This window comes from Salmo salar, chromosome ssa18 (assembly GCF_905237065.1).
Source record: "Salmo salar chromosome ssa18, Ssal_v3.1, whole genome shotgun sequence".
NCBI lineage: Eukaryota > Metazoa > Chordata > Actinopteri > Salmoniformes > Salmonidae > Salmo > Salmo salar.
The window spans coordinates 56,411,190-56,438,942 of record NC_059459.1 but is presented as its reverse complement, the minus strand read 5'-3'; the positions used below and the strand labels follow the sequence as shown (position 1 = coordinate 56,438,942).

General features: G+C 43.0%; 3 protein-coding genes across 8 annotated transcripts; all 3 read right to left on the bottom strand.

Moving 5' to 3' along the window:
• Positions 1-841: 841 nt before the first annotated feature.
• On the bottom strand, positions 842-14,384 carry LOC106577532 (splicing factor 1). Of its 2 annotated transcripts, XM_014155642.2 has the most exons (12): positions 13,987-14,384; positions 13,274-13,405; positions 10,963-11,038; positions 5,374-5,526; positions 4,965-5,054; positions 4,634-4,817; positions 4,363-4,478; positions 4,118-4,225; positions 3,432-3,618; positions 2,976-3,234; positions 2,614-2,778; positions 842-2,385 (listed from the first exon to the last, which is right to left on the bottom strand). In XM_014155642.2, the coding sequence occupies exons 1-12, from the start codon at positions 14,240-14,242 to the stop codon at positions 2,057-2,059; spliced, it is 2,055 nt and encodes a 684-aa protein (XP_014011117.1). In that variant the 5' UTR covers positions 14,243-14,384; the 3' UTR covers positions 842-2,056. The 2 variants fall into 2 exon arrangements, with proteins under 2 accessions (XP_014011117.1, XP_045557282.1); XM_045701326.1 differs by lacking the exons at positions 10,963-11,038; positions 13,987-14,384.
• A 4,125-nt stretch (positions 14,385-18,509) lies between these two features.
• LOC123723714 (RNA-binding protein 4.1) lies at positions 18,510-23,470 on the bottom strand. Of its 4 annotated transcripts, none has more exons than XM_045701321.1 (4): positions 23,349-23,470; positions 22,290-22,717; positions 20,971-21,862; positions 19,016-19,296 (listed from the first exon to the last, which is right to left on the bottom strand). In XM_045701321.1, the coding sequence occupies exons 1-3, from the start codon at positions 23,426-23,428 to the stop codon at positions 20,991-20,993; spliced, it is 1,380 nt and encodes a 459-aa protein (XP_045557277.1). In that variant the 5' UTR covers positions 23,429-23,470; the 3' UTR covers positions 19,016-19,296; positions 20,971-20,990. The 4 variants fall into 4 exon arrangements, with proteins under 4 accessions (XP_045557280.1, XP_045557279.1, XP_045557277.1 ...); XM_045701322.1 differs by having other exon boundaries at positions 19,027-19,296; positions 20,947-21,862; XM_045701324.1 differs by lacking the exon at positions 20,971-21,862 and having other exon boundaries at positions 18,510-19,296.
• A 175-nt stretch (positions 23,471-23,645) lies between these two features.
• On the bottom strand, positions 23,646-27,613 carry LOC106577530 (RNA-binding protein 4.1). 2 transcript variants are annotated; one of them, XM_014155640.2, is made up of 4 exons: positions 27,494-27,613; positions 26,285-26,720; positions 25,149-25,976; positions 23,646-24,910 (listed from the first exon to the last, which is right to left on the bottom strand). In XM_014155640.2, exons 2-3 carry the CDS (start codon positions 26,694-26,696, stop codon positions 25,165-25,167), a joined length of 1,224 nt encoding a protein of 407 aa, XP_014011115.1. In that variant the 5' UTR covers positions 26,697-26,720; positions 27,494-27,613; the 3' UTR covers positions 23,646-24,910; positions 25,149-25,164. The 2 variants fall into 2 exon arrangements, with proteins under 2 accessions (XP_014011115.1, XP_045557281.1); XM_045701325.1 differs by lacking the exon at positions 27,494-27,613 and adding an exon at positions 27,074-27,350.
• Between the last annotated feature and the right edge of the window lie 140 nt (positions 27,614-27,753).

Below are 27,753 nucleotides of genomic sequence, written 5' to 3'. Positions count from 1 at the left end.
ATCAGTCAGGAAGTTAAAGCTTGGTCGCAAATGGGTCTTCCAAATGGACAATGACCCCAAGCATACTTCCAAAGTTATGGCAAAATGGCTTAAGGACAACAAAGTCAAGGTATTGGAGTGGCCATCACAAAGCCCTAACCTCAATCCTATAGAAAATTTGTGGGCAGAACTGAAAACCTGTGTGGCCTACAATCCTGACTCAGTTAAAGCAGCTGTCAGGAGGAATGGGCCAAAATTCATCCAACTTATTGTGGGAAGCTTGTGGAAGGCTACCCGAAATGTTTGGCCCAAGTTAAACAATTTAAAGGCAATGCTTCCAAATACTAATTGAGTGTGTGTAAACTTCTGACCCACTGGGAATGCGATGATAGAAATAAAAGCTGAAATAAATAGTTCTCTACTATTATTCTGACATTTCACATTTTAAGTGATCCTAACTAACCTAACAGGCAATTTTTACAAGGATTAAATGTCAGGGATTGTGGAAAAACTGAGTTTAAAATGTGTATGTAAACTTCTGACTTCAACTGTACATGTTTTTTTGTGTGGTTTTCATAAACCCAACCTCACCTGCACACTTTTGTTTTTACCTGCAAGATTGATTTACACAAGACATGTGAAAGAAACTAAAGTAAAACCAAGAATACAAGTAGTTTTCTTGGATGTAGGACTGCAGACATAGTACACAGAAAAACAGCCTCATGACTGGGATGTTACATAAATTGAGGGAGGCTGAGCAAGCATTCTGTCTACACGGATTAAAACGATGGTCTGCGGAAGCTTTATTCAAGCGTCAGTGATGAAAGACACTTTGCAAGGCAAGAAGAAAATGACTGCAAAATTAAAGATTTTCTGTTTAATAACAATCAAGCAACATGGCAAGGACTATTCATTCAGGCTAGACCGAAAACAGGGCTGACAAACCAATTCCAAAAATAGAGTAAAAATACAATTGTATAACATCTAACATCATTTCTTCTTTTTTTCTCATTAAGCAACAAAAAGGGAACAGAAGGCGTGGTGATGTTGCGGAAGCAATATAAGCACTGCACACAGCTACAGATCAAAGCAAGGAGGGGAGAGGTTGTTAACAGAACAATCAAGCATACGATCAGAATCAGAAGTTGTTCAGTGTATCTTTTAAGCCAACTCGCTCTAGGATCCTATTCCCTGCTGCATCCTCATGGACCTAAATTAACTCGCATCTGGGGAAAAAGTTCATTAGAAACAGTTTACAGGGTTAAAAAAAAAAAAATACAAAATAAAATTATAGGGGATTAGAAATTATGCAAACAAATTGATAGAACCCAAAACCTATATGAAATCAGACAGTATTACAAAAGACCCGTTTTTCTGACAAAATAATTAGGAAGGAGATTCTCACATCCAAAAGATCTGAGCAATTACACTTCACATCAGGTTTAATTACAAAAATATCCAGCGCTGTGAAACGACAGCAAATGAATGGAACATGACGATGAATGAAGCTTGAGCCCATTGGACTGCCATGCCTACTAAACTGGCTGGATCATCAGAACAGTAAAAGATCACGTAAATGAAAACAAATAGTTACTAAGCTTCAGCTCCAGTCCAGTCGGCAAACCAAAGCTTTTGTTTGAGGTGATTTATTTGGTGTGAGAGATGGTGAGACAGTTATAAACCAACCATGGAGGGAGTAAGCCCTGCAAAATAGATACAAGGCATACCATATACTCTATGCACAGCAGCAGTGTTGGATGGACACAAGAGAGCCTACACAGTCAACAAAAACACTAACTTTTAAAAACAGAAATTCTGTAAAGAAAATGTACAAATTCAACCACACCACCTCCCTTGTTTGAGGAGTTTCTCTGCACGTTAACCATGACTGTGATTAAGGGAGTATAGCACAGGTCATGTCATTTTACTGAACAAAAACTATATGCCCTGGGCAGAGCTGTGTATCAGTCCATTGGGTAGCTGGTTGTGTGGTGTGCTGCGAGTCCATGGTGCTGAGTAAAATCTGGGAGGGCTGTGTGGTTGAGACTGAGGAACCTGGGGAGGTTACAGAGGGTGTTTAATTCTGAGGGGGTGGAGGTGGTGGTGCGGGGGGCATACCGAAGGGGGGCATGCCTGCCACCCCCATCCCCATCATGGTGACAAAGTTGGAGGGGTCCATGGGCGGAGGGGGAGGAGGGGCGTACATCATGCCGGCCGAGCCGGGGGGTGGGGGAGGAGGGGGAGGTGGGGCACCGGGGGGGAGAGGGGGCTGCACCCCGGGCGGAGGGGGGACCATGGAGGGGTTGCCCATGGGCGGAGGGGGCTGGGTGGCTGAGGCAGCGGACTGTTGGGGCTGCTGCCAGGGGGGAAGGTTGCCAGAGCCAGGACTGGATGTCGTGGTGGTATCTGGGGAGGAAAGAACTTTAGTTAGTAGGACATACAACAAACAACATGCTGCACTTACTCAACATTAGAAATCCCTCTAAGATCTTACAGGAATGATGCAACACTTAAAACATTGTCTATGTAAAGCAGCCATGTGTCAAATCTCGAAAAGTGTGAGAAACTGGCTGTACTTTTCTGTTTAACTGGTCAAAGCTTCAGAAACAAAGAGCCTGCGGCTAGTGTTCTTACTCTGTTGCCATGGCAGTGGTGCACTAGTGGCCATGCTGCTGGCGGGAGGGGGTGGGGGGGCCTGCTGTTGCCATGGTGGCAGGGGACCTGAAGGTGGCGGGGGAGGCTGGTTGTTGGGGGGCGGAGGTGGTGGTGGCATCATACCCATGGGTGGTGGCAGCAGACCTGAAGACAAACGGAGAAAATATGGACACAAGATGGCACAACCGATTGGATTACAAAGACAAAGCCCAGACGGCCTGTGTTTATTACATTTGTGTGTACATGACACCACCAACGCAATTTACAAACTGGGATAACAAAACGGAAGCGGGCTACAACAACAAAGACGGCACATTGACAGCAGGCTGTCTCCCTCCTACCCATATGGTGTCCGTGTCCCTGGCCCATGGGGGGCGGTGGGGGCTGCATCCACGGGGGTGGCATTCCATTGTTGGGGGGCATGTTGTGCCCTCCCATGTTGGACATGGGGGGTGGGAAGTTGTGGTGGCCTCCGTGACCTCCGTGACCCCCGTGGTTGCCATGACCCCCGTGTTGGTTGCCATGACCACCGTGGCCTCCGTGCATGCTGTTGAAGTTCCTGTTCTCAGACTGGCCAGAGTTCATCCAGGGAGGACGGCTCTGCAGTACAAACACAGAATGAGATGAGAGGCACTTGTATTGTTTATCGTTGTATTGTTTATCTGCTGTATTGTTTGTTCATCTGCTGATGAAATTCAAATCCATCAATCTTCTAACTTGGAATGTAAAGGCCTATTTTTATGGATAGACTAAGAAAATGGAAGCTTGGGTCGTGCTAGTCACTTCATTTAACTCACCGGTGGTGGCTGGTTGTTGTTGTTGCCTCTGTTGTGACCACTGTTCTGGTTGTTGGAGTGTCCCCCGCCAGAGGAGGGAACAGGGGCCTCGCCTAGCTCAGCCATGAGGGACAGATACTCCTTGTCCATACGGGCCTTGTCCTGGGCAGACTGGGGAGGCTCACCGGCCCTGGGCGCCGCAAAGGAGCTAGAGAGAGGAGAGAGGTCCTTATAATACATGGTTGATTTTTGGAAAAGATCCTGAATGGCCTTATTTTCTGTCAGAACTATAATCACTCCAAGTAGCCACTGTTCTGGGTCCTCTGTGTAGACATGTCACTCTACGCCCCTCATGACACAGACTCCACACTTACAGACTCCACACTTACAGACTCCACACTTACAGACTCCACACTTACAGACTCCACACTTACAGACTCCACACTTACAGACTCCACACTTACAGACTCCACACTTACAGACTCCACACTTACAGACTCCACACTTACAGACTCCACACTTACAGACTCCACACTTACAGACTCCACACTTACAGTCCGACTGCAACGCCTCAAGGGGCAGGTTCCTGGCATCTGTAGTACCAGATTGGGCTAGCAAAAAATGATCTTCCATTCAGTGTGTTTAAGCAAAAAGACTGCTTTCTGACCAGAAATCCTTTACACAACAGTATGTAGCTGGTTAGCTACCTGGTGAACTTGCAGTCAGAGGAGATGTGGCCTGCGCCACCGCACTTGGTACAGAGGGTGGTATTGGTGACACTGCGGGGTTCAGTGCTCTGCCACGGACGAAGGATCCTGGGTGGGGAACAAAGAGAAGCATTTCATATTTAACCAAGAGACGTGAAGAGGAGAGCAGATTTATCCAGGCCAGGCAGGGTACATGATTATGCAACCGTCACAGAATGGCTGCTGTCAAAATGTGGCAGGCTCACCGGTTGTCGTCCTCTCTCAGGGTGCCGTTGAGTCTGGCCAATTCCCTCAGCTGCATCTTCCTGAGGTCGTTCTGGTCCTCGGGGGTCTCGATACCCTGCTTCAGGATGGTACGGATCTACGGAGGAGACAAGATTGGACCACTCTCAGTATGTGTGGACAAATCAAAATACAACTGCATAGTGGCAGTACAATCCAACTCAATGGACACAAAGGTAAGCTAATAGTAGATAATGAGTTGTGAGTATGATGGGTGTGGGGGTGTGAGCTGACCTGTTCCACCGCCTTCTTGACGTTCTCCATGGTGTTGGCGGTGACCAGGGCGTGCAGCGGCTCGTCCTCCCCCGGCAGCATCTGACCGTCCTTACGGCCCACCTTGCCCTCCTTCACCGAGCCCTTGCCACGGATCATGATCTTGGCACAGCACTCCTTCTCTATGTTCTTCAGGGTGTTGCCACTGCAAGGACACAAGTAACACACTCAGTGTGTGTGTTGCAGTAAGGACTCATAGGCGCCACCTACTGGACTTCTAGGCAAATCCCCAAATAGACCCACAACACAAAAGGAACATTCGATCGATCCATGGTAAAGGACTATAACTCACCGTGGCCCAATGAGCAACCCAACAAAGTTAATCTCGGGGTACTCGTCCTGTGGGATCATCACCTTGTCGTTGACCCTAGTAGCTGGGGGCCTGTGGGGGACAACTATGTTCAGTATAGTGAAGGCTATAACCCAGTCTCTACACATTCATGCCAAGGTGAAGAAAATAAAGCATGGCTGTTCTCAGAAGCCGTGTGAAAAGTACCAGAGACCTACAGCAATAGCTCTGAAATTCAGACCAACCATAAAAGGAAAATGAGTTATTGCCACAACACCATAGGGAACAAACAAGTAATAAACAATTCTGGGAGGAGCAGGAAACAAACTAGAGGGTTAACAGTTGTTGCTTTAATAACGGCTAACGGGGATCCAAATAAACAAGACTATGTTAGGAGATAGAGAAAACATACTTGTAGTCAGCGGGGGGCTTGAACTCAGGGTTGAGTGCCACCATATCGGTGATGAGGGAGTGACGCTCCTCCTCGATCTTTTTGCGTGTGCGGTACTCCCTGGTATTCAGCCTCTTCCCCTCGCTGTTGTAGATGGGCTCTGGAGACGGGGACCTTGGGGAGGGGGAGAGAGTAGACAGACAACCATTAATAGCTCTAAGACCATTGACAATCATACACAAGTTTCTCTATGTCTAACTATGCCTTAAATAATGTTACCATGAAATAAAACATTTTAAGGAACACTTGATAATAGCATGGTCATGTCCCCAAGCCACTTATCAGTGAAGGGAAGGCAATGCAAGAGAAACAATGGTTACAGCAAGCATTTCGGTCACTGGTGGAGAAAAGAAAGTGTTCTCTCATAGGGCTTGTTATGAGATATCAATATTGGTGTTAGTTTTTGCATTCTCAAAAGGAAATGTCGGTTGCTAATAGGCTGTAGCGTTTGACTGGCCAATTGGGTTCTGGTATTTTATACACGTCTGAAAAATGGGGACATATCACCTTGTGATATGTAATAAAGACTACTCTGAAGGGGCAACGACAACTTCATCAAATAAATATATCTACACTGAACAAAAATATGAACACAACATGTTGGTCTCATGTTTTATGAGCGAAAATAAAAGATCACAGGAATATTCCATATGCACAAAAAGCTTATGTTGGTGAGCATTTCTCCTTTACCAAGATAATCAATCGACATAAAAAAAATATATAATAATAATCGAGCCACCCGACAAGTGTGGCATATCAAGAAGCTGATTAAACAGCATGATCATTACACAGGTGCATCTTGTGCTGAGGACAACACAAGGCCACTAATTGGCATCTGACGGCAGGAATGTCCACCTGAGCTGTTGCCAGAGAACTGAATGTTAATTTCTCTACCATAAGCCGCCTCAAATGTCATTTTAGACTATTTGGCAGTACGTCCAACCGGCCTCACAACCGCAGACGACGTGCTTGGTGTCGTGTGGGCGAGCTGTTTGCTGTTGTCAACATTGTGAACAGAGTGCCCCATGGTGGCTGTGGGGTTATGGTATGGGCAGGCATAAGCTACGGACAACGCTTACTCACCAGACATGTCACCCATTAAGCACGTTTAGGATGCTCTGAACTGACGTGTACGACAGCGTGTTCCAGTTCTCGCCAACATCCAGCAACTTCAAACAGCCATTGAAGATGAGTGGGACAACATTCCACAGGCCACAATCAACAGCCTGATCAACTCTGCAAAGGAGATGTGTCACGCTGCATGAGGCAAACGGTGGTCACACCAGATACTGACTGGTTTTCTGATCCACGCCCCTACCTTTTTTAAAGGTATCTGTGACCAACAGATGCATATCTGTATTCCCAGTCATGTGAAATCCATAGATTAGGGCCTCATGAATTTATTTCAATTGAATGATTTCCTTATATGAACTGTAACTCAGTAAACTCTTTGAAATTGTTGCATGTTGTGTTTATATTTTTGTTCAGCATAAAAGAAAAAAGGGGGAGGGGACAGAATTAATCCTGCATACAGGTTGTAAAGGGCAACCAAAAAAAGGATGCATTCCTCAAGGAACTGCTGGTTTTGGGAGTCGGATGGTGCCATATTGGATGCTGAGGTGGTGGGTGTTTAAGCCAGGTCCATACCTCCTCTTGGACGGAACACCTGAAAACCTGTTACGCTGCATTAGAGGCTCTGCGTTTGAAAAAGGTTAAGGTGACGAGGGGTAATTTGGGGTTAGAGAAAATGAATTATGATTAGAAGTTAACCCTTTTCATAGAGCGCTCACCCACAAGAGAGCTAACATTTGGGCGAACAATTCAGGAGAGAAAAAGTAGAAAAATCTAAATAGAGGGAAGGGTTCTCTTTTTATATCTTGAAATTTCCACCGGTGACAACCTGAAACACTCCCGTTATTTGTTGGAGTGACATTATTAGCGTCCTGCGATGAGCTTTTTGTTGTCGCTGTGGAAATATCTGATTAAGATTACAATGAAACTATGTCAAATACAGATGACAGGGACAGTGGCCAACAAAGAGATATCAATCTCACACTCATAAAAATAATATGACATTTCCTGCTGGAATAATAGATGCAGACTACTACAGTGTCAGAGCTGATCTGTGTCGTTCCGGAATAGCCAGGATCAGAGGGGTTTCTCCTCCAGAGCCTCAAAGTTCCAACTGGAATACTGTCGAACCCACTGGGCGGAACTTTGGGAAGCTTCATTACGGAAAACCCATTAATGACCATGGAAAAACACCCAACGGTTAAATGTTCATTTGTCAGGTTTCAGGTGGAATCTAACAATGGTTGGACCATTTGAATTTACGAGACAAGCCAAGAAAAAAGGGTAACACATTAGGATTAAAGTCAGGTCAAGCACTGGCAGAAAAAGGTTATTCTAAAGAAACCCATTACTGAAAACCAAACTTGTCCTAGTTGGTTGTTCATATAGCAATCTGTATATCATTGAGTAACTATTTAAGATGTTAGATCTGGGTCTACTTACTCACTTTAACTTACAGCTCTATGACTATCAAAAGGAGAAATATGCAATCACAAACTCTAAATTATAAGCAATCATAATAAGCTGTTAAACCAATAATAGATTAACTTTGTCATAAGTACTGACCCAAACCTACTTTTAAGTTGAAGAAATGGTGTTAATCTAAGATGCATTCTAAAAAATTCAAACACATTGTCAACATCGGAGTTGACAGAAAATGGCTAAACCATGACGCACACGTCGACATATTAGCTCAATTATAGTCAACAAAAATAAGACTATGATAGATAAATACAAGAGGTCACAGCTAAGGCCGTAGGAAATATATAGTAAGTGTGATATACACTCCCCTACGTATTTATTTGGACAGTGAAGCGACATTTGGCTCTTTAGTCTAGCATTTTGGATTAGAGATCAAATGTTTCATATGTTTTACCATTTAGTAATGAAGGCACTTTATGCATCTAGTCCCCCCATTTGAATAAATATATATTAGTATTTGGCTAAATTCCCCTCATAGCGTATTAAAGTAGTCAAAAGTGTAGTATTTGGTCCCATATTCCTAGCACGCAATGACTACATCAAGCTTGTGGCACGTCAAACTTGTTGGATGCATTCGCAGTTTGTGTTTCAGATTGTTGTTTTGCCCAATAGGAACTAAATGATAAATAATGTACTGTGTCATTTTGTAGTCACTTATATTGTAAATAAGAATATAATACGTTTTTGAAAACTTCTACATTAAGGTGGATGTTACCATGATTCTAGATATTCATGAATTAATTGTGAAAAATGATGAGTGAGAAAGTTACAGTGGAACAAATATCACGGCCCGGTTGCATAAAACACCTTAGGTAAATTTTCCCCTCATCTTTTTCCTTAACTTGAAGTCAGTTGGACAAAATATTTTAGGGTGAATTTCCCCGTTAAACTAAGTACAAAGGTTAAGGGTGTCCATGAGGTCCCTTAACTGCCTCATTATGTATGGATATCAATGTAAACAACATTTGTAGAGGTGAATGTTGATTTCATCTGCTCTGGTTACAAAAGGAAAACGTCAACCAGCTAACTACTTAGCTAAACAATGGAAGGTGCACGATCCATGGCTACAAAGCTAGCTGGCTAGTTAGCTACAGCTACTCTGTAAGCTAGCTTGACGTACTAGAAAGTAATATAAACAAGCTGAGAAAAAAGTAACTACAAGAAACATGGTTTATTATCTTCTGAAGCAAATTGATTATCCTGTCTTGGCTGTATAAATTTAACTTTGCTATCTCACAAAATGAAAGCAATCTCTTTGAGGAGATGTTTAGTCAGTGAATCAGGCCATCTCCATGGTAACCAGATGCTCCTCCTGCTATACATGCCTTCAAACTACCCTAAAACCCCTTATGTATGCCCTTACCTAAGGAAATATTTGAGGGGCTTTATGCAACGCCCTTAAACAATTCCCTTAGGTAAGGGAAAATTATTCGATAAGGTAAACCCTTACGGGAAACACTTAACATGTTTTATGCAACCAGGCCCATACCCACCTGAAAACTGTTTTTAAGCTTTCAAATGGGGGAGGGAGACTACATGCATAAAGTGCATTCATTTCTAAACGGTAAAACAGATATGTATGAAAATCTCCACAAATGAAAGGTGAAATTCTGTACTTTTGCCTGATAAAACATTTGATACCAGATGCAAAATGCTGGAGTATAAATTGAAATTAAACATTTTAGTTTCACTGTCCAAATAAATACATAGGGGAGTTCAGAATATTAGGGCAATTGTCTTTTGACAGAGCACAAAGTAATGCATAGTAATAATTCCATCTGTCAGGAGACAATGATACCATTTAAGTATAAGAAAATAATTATGGAATATAAGAATATTATAAGGGTACAAACTCAAACGAGGCTCATTTAGATGGGAATAAATGTAAACTGGAAATGCTTGAACACCAAGTAAGCAAGAGGTGACCATGGTAACTTCACAGCACACCTTGACGCAGAGCCATAAGGTTTATATAATTACCACTTTGTAATCCTTCCAATTTAGATTCCTACCAATTCAGAAATGAAGAGCTACATCTAACAAATTGGCCGGGGAGTAAAAAAGTAATCATACACACACACATGCACCTTTCTTTTCCTACGACCACTGACTTTTCTGATAACTACTTTGTTGAAGGAAAATGTACTTGCTACAATTGTGATATGTTGTCTCACCTAGCTGTCTTAAGATTAAGGCAACAATATAAGTCGCTCTGGATAAGAGCACCTGCTAAATGACTAAAATGTACATTTGAACACCTTTGTTTTCTCAATGACATTCAATTCAGCATTGAAAAAAAGTGCAAGTTTGAGTTTGTTCCATCTGAGTGAGACTGACCACAGGTCAGAGACCATTATGATGGCACACCAAATGTGTTTGATGGGTTGCCGGAAAAGAGCAGGAATAGGAATGGGTCCTTTTTGTCTTCTAATGCGTCTAAAGGGGAAGTGATCTCATTAAGGAGTTTGGGTAATCCAAAAGGTACCCAACTGATTACAGTTTTGGACAGGTAACTAGTAACTAACGGATTACATTTACAAAGTAACCTACCCAACTCTGCAGATTGGGATGTAACACTGAAAAGTAATTCTGAGGAAAACTTTAGTCTTCAGTCTTCCTGGAAGTTGTGACTATAAGCACCCAGAAGTATGACATCCCTAAATACTACTGGAAGGAGAAGCATATCATATTATGGCGAAACGTTGGATATTCAATTTTTGCATCTGAGCTGCTAGAGTGTGCGGCTCTCCCTTATTTTCAAGTTTTCTACTCCGCTAGCCAGCACCTCGCCTTAATAGGTGTGCGTTTCTTTTTCTTCTATATTATGGCACTACCACTGCTGGATAATAACTAATCCTTACAATGGCTACTAAACTTTAGGACCTAAAGCATCTTCTGAAAAATATGTCTAATTTTACCAAAGACCAACATTTGGCGTCAAAAGAACGACAAGGTAGAGAAAATGTTACTGTTCGTGGGTTTAAAACTTTTCCCGACCTGTCCTCAGGGTTAACAGGGATTCCCAGGTCTCCTGTACGCAGTTTACGAGTCAGGTCTTCGATCTGCAGTTGGACTGGAAGAATTCAGGTTAGGAAAGAAAAACAAGAAGGATGGAGAGAAATGTGGTTACAACAATAATATTCAACTGGAGACAGTGCTTGAATTAAGATTGCACTGTCTCATTTGTTTGAGAGGCAAAAACACATGACTACAATGAATGATGAATAATTTACATGAAAATACAAGGGGAATAAAATGACTTTGAATTTCAGCAAATATTCTACACGAGTAAAAACCCTTCTTCATTTCTGGGAAACGGAGGTACCAAAATGACCATGCAAAACTCTAGAAACAATTCATTGAACTGTCATCAATAGCTAACAAGCTCCAGGATGTTTTACAAATGCACAGGTGAAAAATTTGGCATCCCAGTGATGAAGGGTTTAAACAGCAACATTTTAGCGTGGATCATTAGACCAGGGTTCCATTCGATGCCCGCCAGCATAAATTAACCACATTCCAAACCCCACCCCAAACGATTCAAGAATAATTCAAATTTGAGATTGTCATACGACGGTAGTTGAATGTGGCTTTGGCATAAAAGGGGAACCTGATCCACAAGTAGGACTAACACAATATACATTAATAAAGTTGAAGAGTCACTGTCTGCACTGCTGAAGAGCTACAGCTGAGGAGCTATTTGTTATGTAAAATGAGAAGGAACAAAAATAAAATCACTCATGACATGCACATTTCTGTCTGTATGGGATCATGACCAAATTTACCCCCCCAACTGCCAAAAACTCCCACCTCTTCCTGGCAAGATTCAACAATGACTCAATTATGAAGTTTCAGCTTAATTGACAAATTATGCCAGAGATGAAGACAGCCCCTGTAAATTTATATTTCACTGCCATTTCATCTTACGGGCTTCCAACAAATCCCTTTGGACCCCCCCCGCAGTTCTTGTTTTGAATGATTAATGTAAACATAGAAGTGAGAACATAAGGCAGGCACAAATTAGGCTTGGGCGGTATGCCATATTCTGAGGTATTTTGAAATACAGACAGCATGACTTAACACAAAAATATATATATATAATAATAATAATTGCTTATAACTAAGTTAACGATCCAAGATGTGCCAAATCAATTCTCAAACTCAGGGCTCCAGCTATGCATTTGTCTTGCTAACTTGCCAGCTAAGTGGCTAGCTTGCAAGATAAAGCTTCTTAGGGTACAGCAGACAATCAATCCCCTACTGGATCAAGAAAAGAAAAAAAGGTTCTGGATACCGCCCAACCCTGGCAGAAATGAATGTTTACATACCGAGGAAGACCAACCAAACAATGACATACATTGATAACCCCTTCTGTTATTGAGGGGTAGACTCACCTGCTTCAAACACCCTACAAGTGTCTAAAGCCAGTTTGGTGGTGTTACACTACTGCTGAAAGGCATTTATTGTCAAGCCGACCGTTTCTTAAACTAATTTCGTTTGAAAACATCCAGATGAGTGCCTATTTTAAAGGATGCACTGGAAATGAGTATGATGCTTTCGCCATTGCTCACACATTAAACTCACATGTATGATATCAAGGAATAATTTTGCATGTTACAAGGACAACATGGGTAGACCCTTTCATGCCAGGGCAGCTGGTGAAGTACAAGGGGACAGTGACCTGCAGCCCAAAACAATTACACGGCAAGCAGCAACACCTTTCTGATTTGCTAATGGATGTCCAGTGGTATGCAAACCTTAATGCTACCAAAAGTGTGCTATAGGAGAACCACATTACTGTACCTCCTTGTCTTAGGACAATGGCCTTCCTTCACACTCCACATCAACCAGTTAGTATACTCAGTGGATTAGAATACTGAATTTCGTCTGAGCAATAGGATTTTGAATTATAGCTTCAGTTGCATAATTTTTTACAAAGCTTTGTCAATGTATTGGCAAATACTGTACTTGAATCATCTTGATGAATGCATTTGAACCAGTTTGTGGTTATGCACCAGTCTGAACTTTGGTCAGTCTCCCAGCTCTACCAAGTGAGTGACCCAACATGTCCTGTAATCTGATTCAATCAACTCTAACTGATGAAATTTAGCAAACATGTCAGGAACTATGAATAACATTTCAATATGCAAAAAGTGAGAAAATCATGGCAACTGGATCCCACAGGGTCAGGTAAAAAAGAACACAATACAGTAACACCCCTTGACTTTGATTTCCTGTAAATCTAGAACACTAGTAAAGTGCAGTTTACAGTTCAGTTAGGTTATACTGTAGTGGAAAAGATGGTTACCTATATAGGCCCTCTCCTGATCCCGAGTCAGTCCAGGCGGGATGACGGTGGGCATGCCAGGAATGACCGTCTTCTGGTCGGGTGTCTCGCTACTCCAGCGGCTCCTTTTCCTGGCTTTTTTCTGACCGAAGTCTGACAGATGAGATGGAGGGTATTCTCAATTTGAGTATTTATACATGTTCACTGAATTTACAAATGGATTAACAGACAACTAGCTAAATGTTAAATTAGTAACGTTAACGTCAGCTAACGTTACACAGCTAAGACGATGCCAGGGTGACAGATGCCCTAAAAATAAGGCCTGTTTTTTCGTGATTACTTCAAAACTACGACAGGCAGCTGGGACATAAGGTAATATTATGAAACTGGGCTCCACCGCGGATTCAATGAACTAGTTTTTATTACAAAAAAGCATTGTTAAAAATGTAATGTGTCCAGCCTAACGATGGCTAGGTACTTGTAACTACCACGCATTGTTTGCTAACTAGCGTTAGCTATTACTAATTAATGTCTAGCCATCTTTATCTTGTTCACTTCACTTGCAAGTGTGATAATGTTGCAATGTTTCGCATAAACGTCAATGAGCAGTTAGTTAACGTTAGCTATCAGCGTCTAAAACATATCTAGATAGCTAAGCCCAGCAACACCAGCCTCGCACATACAGCCCTACACTCCAGACCTTTCTCTAGATAACGTTAGTTAGCCTGGCTTACCTGACTGAGACGGAATTCCTGCTCCTTGGGGTGGTTGTGGCGGGGTGGGAAAAGCGGCCACCGCAGCAAATACTGGGTGAGCTTGCGGGAAAGAGACGTTTGGAATTGGGGGCTGAAAGTTCGGGAGCGAGGGAAAGGAAACAGGCGGCCCCGGTGTAGGCATTAACCCCGCACCGGGCCCGGCTTCAAAGCCTCGTTTAGCGCCAATACTCGGGTGCAGCTTCCCCAGAGGGGTTGCATTTGCTCCCGTAGCCATTTCCAAATGTGCTCTGTTTCAAATTAAAGTTGTATCAAATTAAATTAGGCTTGTAAATATATTAAGAAACATGAAATTCAACAACTTCCACAACCTTCTCCACTCGCGCTGGGGGGTGTACAAGATGGCGCACGGCGGAATATCACAAAGGAGGACGAACTGTACAGCAAAGCTCAGCTATTGGTGTAGCGCAGTGCTAGCCGAAACGTTCCCTCTTTTCATTGGATAAAACATGGGGTCTCAACTTCCTCAAAAAACGATTGGACTCTTATCTTGACAATCATTTAGCCCCACTCTTTGATTGGGCTTTGAAATGTGTTGCCCGTTGTTATCATTGGATAAAACATAGCGTCAATCTGCCATCGCTCAATGTCCTCGAAACACGATTGGACTCTAATCTTGACAATCATTGAGCCGCACTCTTTGATTGGGCTTTGACATTTGCCTACCATTACCCGCGCGCGCAGACAGCCCAGTTGTGCCCCTGGTGCCCGTTTTTGTTATACCTCAGTGGTAGTGCCAGGGAAGCACTTCACTTGTCACTTTGGATTAATACGTTTAAATAAAAAAATAAACATGCACTGACAAACCTTAAAACATGATTGCATTGAAATTAGGATTATCACCACTCCATACTGCAAATAGATCAAAACATTGAAAAAACGAGTTATGGTGGGTATGCTCTTCTTGATATTAGATTATTATAAATATAGCTGTCAGCAGCAGTGAAGTGAGTTCGAAGGATGGCAGTTGGATAACAAAGCAAGCATTATCATGTAGCATTATCATAATTATCATTATGTCCAATCAGAGAAAATGTCCATGTTTATCTATCAATACCAGAAGGATGACTCAAGTGAAGTTTAATCTAGTGCTGTAGGTTAGTTATCTTTGAATGCAGCAGGTAATCTTTTTAAAGTCATTACTTAATATACTGAGTTTATATACCAATTCTGGGGTCAATTTGACTAATGGTGTATGTTAACATTTGTGAAATATTCTCAGCGTTAGTGTATTGGTATATTGCAGGCATCTTTGAATACTGGGACTAATTTTGTCTAAATCTGTTCGTGTATTTTTTTTATTTAACCTTTATTTATCTAGGCAAGTCAGTTAAGAACAAATTCGTATTTACAATGACGGCCTACGCCGGCCAAACCCTAACCAGGATGACGCTGGACCAATTGTGCCGCCCTATAGGACTCCCGATCACGGCTAGTTGTGATACAGCCAGGGATCAAACCAGGGTCTGTAGTGACGCCTCTAGCACTGCGATGCAGTGTCTTAGACCGCTGCGCCACTCGGGAGCCCCGAGTGTTGTAAATTATTTAATACTGAGTTGGTACACTCCACATTAGCATTCCAAAATACTAAAACACACTCTCACAGCTGTAAAACGCTGACTGCTCAAGTGGCAGGAATTTTCCTGAATAAAATATCCACTTTTCACTAAGTTCAGACCACATAATAGGGCAATAATATGTGATTATACAGATCGACTAATCACAATATTTCACAGTTAGTCTGCATAATTTAAATCTAACATTAATTTGAAGGACAAAGTCCACTTGATCAATAGTTATTGTTTTAGTATCTAGGGTGACCACGTCTCGGATTGTGCGGGACAGTCCCGAATATAGGCCCTTTTTCCTGCGCAGTGCAACCAACCAATCATGTTCCGCATTTTATCAACAGAATTAAAACGCACTAATTGTGAAAAAAGGTCAATTTGTCCCATATTTCAGTCAGACTTCCTATTCATTTGATGAAAAGTGACAATCCAACCTGTCTCTTTTGCAGTCACTTTGCGCTTATGACAAGATATTATATCATATGGATGTGGTGCTGGTGCTGGTGATGTTAAACATTTATCCTATCGTTGTTGAGATCTGCTATGATGCGCAGCGCAAGAGACGTATGTCAATGTCATATCACCAACCAATCACATTTGTCAAATCCTTATGGGATAAATTCCAGCTAAACTTGGAGGACAGTTAATTTTGCTGCAGTAGGCTAAATCAGGGTCACACAGAGTGTTTCTTGGTAGTCTTAAACAAATCTACTTTGAAAAACAATTATACACCTCACACACATGGTTATGGGCTTAAAATACAGTGCCTTCAGAAAGTATCGAATTTAACATTTATTAAATAGATATTTTTTTGTCACTGGCTTACACACAATACCCCATGTCAAATTGGAATTATGTTTTTTGAAATCTTTACAAATTAATAAAAAATGAAAAGCTGAGGGTCTCCTGAGTGGCGCAGCGGTCTAAGGCTCTGCATCTAAGTGCTAGAGGAGTCACTACAGACCCGGGTTTGATCCTAGGCTGTATCACAAACAGCCGTGATCGGGAGTCCCACAGGGAGGTGCACAAATTGGCCCAGCGTCGTCCAGTTAGGGGAGGGTTTGGCCAGGGGGGCTTTACTTGGCTCATCGCACTCTAGCAGCTCCTTGTGGCGGGCCAGGCGCCAGCATGCTAACCTCGGTCGTCAGTTGAACGGTGTTTCCTCCGACACATTGGTGCGGCTGGCTTTCGGGTTAAGCGGGCGGGTATTAAGAAGCTCGGTTTGTTTTGGAGGACGCATGAATCAACCTTTGCCTCTCCTGAGATCGTTGGGGTGTTGCAGCGATGAGACAAGATCAAAATTGGGGAGAAAAAAATGGGTAAATGTATTGAGTCAATAAGTATTTAACCCCTTTGTTATGGCAAACCTAAATAAGTTCAGGAGTAAAAATGTGCTTAACAAGTCACGTTAAGTTGCATGGACTCACTCTGTGTGCAATAATAGTGTTGAACATGCTTTTTGAATGACTACCTCATCTCTGTACCCCACACATACAATTATCTTGAAGGTCCCTCAGTCGAGCAGTGAAAATCAAACACAGATTCAACCACAAAGACCCACCTATTGGTAGATGGGTAAAAAATAAATAAAAGCAGACATTGAATATCCCTTTGAGCATGGTGATAATAATTACGCTTTGGATTGTGTATCAATACACCCAGTCACTACAAAAATACAGGCATCCTTCCTCACTCAGTTGTCGGAGCGGAAGGAAACCGCTCACGGATTTCACCCTGAGGCCTATTGAGACTTTAAAACAGTTTAATGGTTGTGAGAGGAGAAAACTGAGGATGGCTCAACAGTGAAAAGAAGGACACCTGTACAGAAAAAAAATATTTGTAAAAATGCATCCTGTTTGCAACAAGGCACTAAAATAATACTGCAAAAAATGTGGCAAAGCAATTAACTTTTTGTCCTGAATACCTAGTGTTGTTTATGGCAAATCCAATACAACACATTACTGAGTACCACTCCATATTTTCAAACATAGTGGTGGCTGCATCATATTATGTATATGCTTGAAATCATTAAGGACTGGGTAGTTTTTCAGGATAAAACAAAATTACGTAATGGAGTCACAGGCAAAATCCTAGAGGAAAACCTGGTTCAGTCTGCTTTCCAGCAGACGCTGGGAGATGAATTCACATTTCAGCAGGGCAATAACCTAAAACACAAGGTCAAATCTACACTGGAGTTGCTTACCAAGAAGACAGTGAACGTTCTTGAGTGGCCGAGTTACAGTTTTGACTTAACTTGAAAATCTAAGGTAAGACCTGAAAATGTTAATGGCTGGAATGGATTAAATGGAACGGCATCAAACACAAACATACGGAAACCAGTTTGACTCGGTTTCATTAATTCCATTCCAGCCGTTCCAATGAGCCCGTCCACCTATAGCCCCCCCTCTGCTACCAACAAAGTCTATAGTCTCTAGGTCAAACGGGGCAACGGATATGAAGGTTTAAGTGAAACTGCTTATAACAGTGCCACCTAAAGGCCAATCGGTGCTAAAAATAAATAAATACCAAGTTATTTATGGCCTCTAGTTTCTGTGTGCCAAATTAGGAAAAACTACCAATCTATGCCTGAGTTCTTTGACCATGACAAGAAAAAAAGGAAAAAGAATTGAATAATTTTTTGGTCAATCATCAAACCAATGTGTAGACCTAACCAAATGGTATGTTTTGACATGATTCGTCCTGGATTAACAACCTATCAGGTGTGTTAATTAACCTACAGTATAGAATAGATCATGGCCATATAATATTACCACTATAATGTTAGAGTCTAAGAGGAGAAATACACACTAAAATGTATTCATGCTACTGCTGAGATACTGAGGGGAAACATTTGAGCTTGAAAACTACATTCCAAAAGAAGAGTTCACGAAATCATGAATCAAATGACAAATAGTATGCCTTTTCAGAGTGATTTTATTGAGAAACAAATGGACATAAATATTTCTCATATCATTCAGGGCAAATGGTGCCAAATGCACTCCTAAACATTTTTTTTCAAGATGGAATGGGCCTATAGGCCTACACAACAGTTTAGAAATTTTCTAAAATGTTCAGAATGTATACAAAGTGTAATATTTCATTTAAACACATTTGAGTAATACAGTCATGTGTTAAGTGGAAAATTAGATTTGAAGCAGGTGTTCCCTTCTGAGTGCAATTTCACATTCAAAAGGTATTGAAAAATATCAGCCGAAATGCATAATATGCCTCCCCTGCCTTAGGTGTGGAGTAAAATAAAATGTATATTATTTACACATTCATTCACAACACCTGTATCTATTGTTTTAATGGTTTTATATGTATTTTAAAAGGAAGGCGAATGTGATTAGCAAATGATTGCATTCATCGCACTAATGCATAAAACGGCTAACTAGAGTCAAGTGCAATGACTGATTACACTACTGCTACATCACCTCCAACTGAAGGACTCACATTAAAAAATAAACAACGTGCACGTGGTTGCTTTTTGTTAAATACCTCAAATCTAATAATACCTGAAATCTATATTTACATTGTTTTCTGCGGGGAAATACAAACGTTACTAAGCTATCAGTTAACACACAAGACATATCGAACAGCGAAGCTAAATGTCTGCACATTCCCCATCCAGCCCACGACCACGTCGAAACGCATAGCGAGACGGAACTAAGATGGCCAACCGAGCACGAAACTGTTGCGATACCTGAAAAGAGAGCATACGAAATAGTAACACGGTCACCCACAAGATGCATTCAAGTTCTACGGCATGCATTCTCTCCTATTTGATCAACCTATGACAAGACAGAAAACCTGACTAATCTAAGACATTACCTAGAGAAAATATCAAACACCCAGTGTTTACATTAATACTACACCGAACAAAAATATAAACGCAACATGCAACAATTTCAAATTTGTTACTGAGTTACAGTTCATAACTGAACGGCAGCGAAATAAATTCATCAGGTCCTAATCTACGGATTGCACATGACTGGGAATACAGATAAAGAAAAGGTAGGGGCTTCAATCAGAAAACCAGTCAGTGTCTGGTGTGACCACCATTTGTCTCATGCAGCACAACACATCTCCTTCACATAGAGTTGATCAGGCTGTTGATTATGGCCCGTGGAATATTGTCCCACTCCTCTTCAATGGCTGTTTGAAGTTGCTGTACATTGGCCGGACCTGGAACACGCTGTCCTACATGTAGATCCAGAGCATGCCAAACACGCTCAATGGGTGACATGTCTGGTGAGTACGCAGGCCATGGAAGAACTGGTACATTTTAAACTTCCAGGAATTGTGTACAGATACTTGTGACATGGGGCCGTGCCTTTTCATGCTGAAACATGAGTTGATGGCGGCGAATGAATGGCATGACAATGGGCCTCAGGATCTCGTCATACTATCTCAGTGCATTCAAATTGCCATAAAAAAAATACAATTGTGTTCGTTGTCAGTAGCATCTGCCTGCCTATAGCATAACCCCACTGCCACCATGGGGCGCTCTTTTCACAACGTTGACATCAGCAAACCGCTTGCCCACACGATGCCATACACGCCATCTGCCCGGTAGTTGAAACAGATTCATCCGTAGAGAGGACACTTTTCCAGCATGCCAGTGGCCATCGAAGGTGATAATTTGCCCACTGAAGTCGGTTACGACTCCAAACTGCCGTCAGGTCAAAACCCTGGTGAGGAAGACGAGCACGCAGATGAGTTTCCCTGAAGCGGTTTCTGACAGTTTGTGCAGAAATCATTCGGTCGTGCAAACAGTTTCATCAGCTGTCTGGGTGGCTGGTCTCAGACGATCCCGCAGGTGAAGATGCCGGATGTGGAGGTCCTGGGCTGGCGTGGTTACACGTGGGGTCTGCGGTTGTGAGACTGTTTGGACGTACTGCCAAATTCTCTAAAGTGACATTGAAGGCGGCTTACGGTAGAGAAATGACATTCAATTCTCTGGTGGACATTCCTGCAGTCAGCATGCCAATTGCACGCTCCCTCAAAACTTGAGACACCTCTGGCATTGTGTTGTGTGACAAAACTGCACATTTTAGAGTAGCCTTTTATTGTCCCCAGCACAAGCTGCACCTGTGTTATGATCATGCCGTTTAATCAGCTCCATGATATGCCACACCGTTCTGGTGGATGGATTATCTTGGCAAAGGAGAAATACTCACTAACAGGGATGTAAACAAACTTGCGTACAAAATTTGAGAGAAATAAGCTTTTTCAGGGTATTGAACATTTCTGGGATCTTTTATTTCAGCTCATGAAACATTGGATCAACACTTTATATGGTGCGTTTATTTTTGTTCAGTGTAGTTCCCAAGGAACTTAAAATCACGCTAACCTGTGAAAACTAGTCAGGTCTCACCTGGACAAGTGGGAAAAAGGTTAGTAAGCATAGCGCGCCCGCTCGGCGTAGGGGTCCCGCGGGATGTCATAAGCCAAGCTTCTGGGGAGGGAGGACACTGGGGAGAGGCGCGCGCGCTCGTACGCGTAGCCCTCAGCATCAGCAGGGATTCGCCGGATCGGGCTCCGGTCGCGGGAGTAGTATGAGGAGATGGAGGCTGGTAGAGGAGGGAGGGGACAGCGCTCGTATAGGTCGAGGCTAGAGGGCGGCAGGCGCTCCCTCATTATGGCCGAGGAGGGGGGAGGTGGGGCTGGCAAAGGGACAGACCGGCGCTCTTCGAAATAACTGGCTCCATACGAGCGAGCCCGGTACTTCTCATAGAAGTCCACAACACCATAAGGATCCCGGTCCTCGTAAGATGACCGGCGCACTGGGTTGGCTGGGATCGCACCATAGCTCGAGCTGGTGCCGCCGTACACTGCCTCGCTGGCGTATGTCCGGGCCATGCATTGTTCGGCAGCGCTCATTCCATAACCCTGCGGGACATGGTAACTCATTGCGCTCTCGTAGCCCGCGCCCCTGCCATACCCGGGTACACTGCCGCTGCCGTAAGCAGACCCTCTGCTGCCAAAGTCGTGCACGGAAGCGTAGCTGCCACTGTAACCTGGATCGCCGCCACTGAAGCCCCGTTGATAAACGCGGTCGCTGCGACTGCCCTCGCCGAACCTGGGGGCACCGCCATCGAATCCGTCAGAGCTTGGCTCGGCACCCTCTCTGTAGTTGCCCAACGTGTCGAGCGGACATTCTTTGGACCAGTGGCCTTCCTGCCCGCACCGATAACAACCAGTCCTCTCTCCCATGCCAGGCGTAGTACGCAGGCGGCTAGTCGAAAGCTTCACGCTCAGCAGTTTGCCTTAAAAAAAAAAAAAGACGCAAGAGTTTACGACGATACAATAAACTGTTCCCTCTATATCTATGCATATGATCTACGGAATCAGAAAGGTGGGCACGTACTAAAACACTACCCTAATAGCCTACATTTTAAAACACCTCTGAACGTAAACACTGACGATTGTTCCAGCCAAGCAACACTGACCCAGGTATACGGAAATATATCCACAACTGACACGTCCATATTCTGGGTTGAATTTTAAAGATACAAAAATGAGTACAACATGTGCATTTGGAGATAGCGGTTGACTGCCCCTTACCTTTATCCATGACTTACCTATCAGTTTTGTTAAGACCTTTTCTTAGTGAATAGAACTCATTATAATTATCAGGGTGGACCTACACCACACCGGGCACTAACCAACCAAGCCCTGCCTGTGTGAGTTCACCTTGGAAGGCTGTGTTGTCCAGCCCACTGACGGCCTCCATGGCATCCTCCACACGCTCCAAGTGGACAAATGCGTAGTCCTTCACTATGTCACACTCCACCACTGGGCCGTACTCCTCAAACTTGGCCCGTAGTTCTTGGTTGGTACAGCTGCTGTTGATATTACCCACGTGCAGCTTGGTGGAGGCTTTGGGTCTGCCGCGGCTCATCTCCACATTCATGGCCTGCCCGTTGAGCTCGTAGTGGTGGAGATTCTTGATGGCATCTTCCGCCTTGGCTTTGTCGTCCATGTGCACAAAGCCAAAGTTCTTGATGATGTCGCACTCTGAGATCTTGCCATACTGGGAGAAGAGGGAGCGCAGCTCCTCTGCCGTGGTGTCTGGAGACAAATTCCCAATGAAGATTTTCACCATGGTGATGATGCTCCTGCTTCAGTATATAAACAGTGGAAGAGGAAATTAAAACAGATGAAACAAATTGAAACATTTTAAATAACTTGGCTCAGGAAGTCTTATGAACCTAAGAGCATATTGATTAACCAAACTATTAGAATATCACATTATTTGATAAATTCGCTCCATCAATAATCCACTGTGCAGTGCAAGTGGATGCATTGGATCATTAACAGGACCAATTTACCAATCATAATGCTGGTTACTCTCTGCCACCACTGTCAGAAGTAGCTAGCGGGTTTGGAACTAGACAAGCTGTCCATTGGTCATTAATTCAGCCCAATTATTCAGGCACGTAAGCGAACGTTTAAAATTCAAAACCATTTCAGCGATCAGCATAGTTAAAGCATATATTTGCACGTGTAGTCATTTGTAACGTGCAAGAGAGCTAGCGACACCGAATTGCCTTTTGTGGCAACTCTAGCAAGTGTCTGCATATGCATGCATAACGAGCATGCTATGCTAACAATAGATCCGAAACGCGTTGCATGGTCATATCTTTCATAGCAGTATGTCAGTTATTTTCTGTTCACATAAGGCAATATGCAACGTCACAATTCACTTTTTTTTTTTAATTACGCGATAGAACACATTTTCTACTTTCGTACCTTTCACGGTCGGATGCCACTGGTTTCCGAGGAGATGAAATGGCGCCGCGCCTGCTAGCTACAGCACAATCTCTGCCCATCCCCTCAAAAGGCAAAACCAGATTGGAGGGCGTCGAAATCAGACCGGTTGATTGGACGAAAGAAGCATACTTGCGTTTCTTCCCTACTGTACTTGATTTAGTATTACCAGGTTTTAGTTGGTATTATCAGAAAAATATTCATTTCAATGAAGTGTAGATGTGGATAAAGTCTGGATAAAGGCTGAAGAGAGCATACATAAAAGAAAACTCGCACCAAAATACTTTATGGTTTATTAAAAAATAAAACAAAAAAACGTACACGCTTGGACTAAGGAAAAATACAAACTACAATTCCCAAAATAGCTTAGCTATAAAGGCACCCATAGAAAGTGATTAAGACAAGAGCCCCTTTTACCTTAATGATTATGTCATAGCCCTGAGTTATGCTCATGTTATTTCCTGTATTGAACATGTTTATGTCGAGTTGCAATGAATACAGGTCAATTTGATGTATTAAAACTTAAGATTGTTAGAAAACAATACTTAATATATTTCTATATCCTCTTGAATTGGTGTATATCAGATTGGGCCAGATTGGGCAATCTAAGCAAGAGTACATTTGGAAGTGCATGAATCTATACATGCTATACACACTGTTCAAATTAGTACAAACTGAATTCTTCTTTTTGGTTAGGAGACATATAAAGATATTATTGATGAAGCAAATCAACTGACACAAATTGGAATGTTTGTTTTGGGATAAGGATGTCACCGTGACAGCCAATAGCAACTCTAAGCAAAAGCAGTATGACGAGGATTTCCTCGACACTAAGCGGAATGTCTTCTTGAAACCAGATGTACATGAACGTTCTCCTTAAAGCCAGTGCATGAATTTCACAAATATTCGTACCGGTCTAGTCTTAAATTGTGTATTACTGGGGCAAATTCAAAACAAAAATGTGGTTGAATGACTGAGCTATACATGGCATGAATGAGATTATAATTTGTAATATATATAGCTGAAAACAATTAAATGAATGAAAAATATTCCTCAAATAAGACAAATGTCTCTAAACTATGGTCACCTCAATACGACAAATTAAAATTGGCCAAATTCAGTGGCCAATTAGCTTTGAGGAGATTCTTAAAAAAAATATTTAAAAAAAGTTTTTTTAAAAAAGAAAATAAAGAAACAAAGCGAGTGGAAAGCCGGTATAGTTAAGCTAGTATTAACATCACACACACAGTGCCAGACCTGTGGTTTCAGATAGCTAAGTGTCCTTGTAAGTGACAACTGTAAATAAAGGAAGTATGTTGACTTGAATATGGATTGATTAGTTAGTTGAGATGAAGATTCATCTGCCGACGGCTGGCACACAGGTGCCAGGAAGATGCACATGCCGATTTCCGCCTGCATCATTCTCGTGCCATCACATTCCGAGTCACGAAAGGTTTGTTTGCGGCACGTGGCACAGCTCGATGGAACCATGCAGCTCGGAGGAGGAATGGTAGCAAAGGAAAAGTCTGGCGAGTCATACACACCTAGAAAAGAGCAGAGCATTCGCTTTGAGAATTGGATTGTATTTTACGGTTTAAAAGCACTGTGGGGGGGACATAGTTTCTGTTCTTCATTGAAGAAATATTAAGATGAACACGAGTCTACAGTTCCCAGCCCCCACCGTGTCATCATCATCATCATGTACCCGTTACACATTCAATGGCACGCACCATTCCAGATGTCACAGAGCAATGGGCCAGTACTCCTGGTTGGTTGGCTCACCTTGGCAGTATGTAGCTCAGTAAGCATAGCGTGTCCGATCGGTGTAAGGGTCCCTGGCCTGTGGGACGGCGTACGAGGAGCTTCTGGAGGACGACACCGGGGACAGCCGTGAACGCTCATAACCATAGCTGTCAGAGGTGACAGGCACTCGTCTGATCGGGCTGCGGTCTCGCAAGTAGTACGAGGCGGCTGCCGAGGATGGTGGTAGTGGGCGACGCTCGTACGGGTCGACACTAGAGGAGAGCCTTGAGAGGGAGGAAGAGGGGAGAGGGGGGATATAGCCCAGGCGGCGCTCTTCAAAATAGCTCGACCCATATGGTTGTGCCCTGTACTTCTCATAATAGTCAACATGGCTGCTGTAACGGTCTCGCTCATAGGCCGATACCTTCTCGGGATAAGAGCTCGGTAGCCTGCCGCTGTACCGATCCCTGGCATCGGCGCTGTACTCCCGAGCAGAGCCATAGCTAGGCCTACGGCTCAAAGGGGAAAGAGGCGGCCCCCCCAGATAACTGGACGCTCTGCTATACCCTAGCCTGCCCATGTAATAGGATGCTGCATCTCTTGGGGGCATCCCGTAGCCACTCGGGTATCTTTCGCCACTCCTGCTGAAACCCAGGGGACCCCGTGGGAAACCCCTGCCGCGGCCCATCATTAGGCCACCCCTGGGGCGTTCACCACGGTCACCATAGCTACCGCCGTTCTGACCACCGTTCGGGCAATCTTTTGACCAGTGACCCTGTTTCCCGCAGACATAGCAGCCGGTTTGAGCTCCCATTCCCGGGATCGTGCGCAGGCGACTGGTGGACAGATGCACGCTCATCAGCTTGCCTTTTGAGGAGAGAGAAGAGACGCATGAGACGGTTGGGTTCTGACACGCACACCACTCCTTCTTAACGGCTGTTATTTCCTCATTGCAAATACTTATATATTAGCATCAATTGGTTCACCCTGCACTGTTACCTTGAAACCGGATAAAATAATCACGAAAGTCTCACGACTTTACAGTGCCATTACGTATTCATTAAACTCAGAGAATTAAACCAAAATGCTTTTCGGCATCACGTTACGATCTTTATGCCATCTAAAGGGAAGTGTATTCTGTAACTACAGAAAGCTCAGACTATCTGCGGGTTCACCTTGGAAGGCTGTGTTGTCCAGCCTACTGATGGCCTCCATGGCATCATCCACAGACTCCATGTGGACAAATGCATAATCTTTCACTATGTCAGCCTCCACCACAGGGCCATACTCCTCAAACTTGGTCTTCAGCTCCTCGTTGGTGCAACCCTCTGGGATGTTGCTGACATGTAGCTTGGTGGTGGCCTTTGGTCTACCGCGGCTCATCTCCACGTTCATTTGCTCCCCGTTGAGCTCATAGTGGTGAAGGTTCTTGATTGCCTCCTCCGCTTCGGCTTTGTCGTTCATGTGCACAAAGCCAAAATTCTTGACGATGTCGCACTCTGAGATCTTGCCATACTGGGAGAAGAGAGTGCGTAGCTCGTCCACGGTGGTGTCGGAGTCAAGATTGCCTATGAATATTTTCACCATCTTCAAATCTGTGTTGTGTTATTCCTGGAAGTGGAGACAAGCAGTTGTTTGTTTACCAAGTCAATTTCAAATATGTGAAGCATGAAGAAAAATACCACGTCCAAAATTAGCTATGAAAGACAACTTTCATAACTAATGTAATGATTATAGGCCTACTTTAATAAAATGTCAAAAGAGAATAAGTTTGCAAGCTCTGATGTACAGTAGCTAGCTACTTAAGCTAGCTAATGTTATCTAGTTACCTACCGCTAGCTAATTCTCCAGCTAACAGTAGCTGACCAGGCCAAATAGAAAAGTTAACGTTAGTATTGAGAACTTACCATTTAATCTTTCATGGCTATTAAGATTTAAAAAAATATATTTATAAAATACGTTACCTTGCAGCTAACTTCGTAAGTCTGACCGTAGCTATAAAAAGTAGAAATTCCCTCACTTTAGCCAGTTAACGTCAGCTAGTTGCTTGTTCTGTCGGAATTAACTTAGCTAGTTTAGCTAGCTACCTGTTCTGTTAACAACCTGTCTGACACTCTCTAAAACCTCCAACTGAAATTCAAATGAGGTTGATAACCTAGCCAACTAGCTTGGTCTTCGTTTGCGTTAACTAGTTTCTAACATTATATATATATTATTTGTTGTTGCAAAAAACATTTGCACGGCATGGTGCTAGCTATTAATAATTCTGGTCAAGCAAAACACATCATGATAATATCGTACAGGATGTCTTAGTCCTCCCTCTAGCAACTTGTTGAATACAAATCAACACTGATTGAGATGTGAATTTCCACAATGTCCCTTACCTGAATAACGACTCAAACTGCAAATGCCAATGAATGAATTCTGAAATGGCGCCGTGATTATTTTTAGGAAGTGTGTGACGCAATCAAGGGGATCAAAAATAAGCAATGGAGCCCCCGTCTGTTCAGTCGAGATACTACATCAATTATAAAGTTACGCATCATGTCATGTTTTTACGGAAGCTTACCCATTTCATAATACTGTTGTAAATAATCTTTCGTACAGGAAAGATTCTGATCTCGTTTCATTTTCTTATTACAAG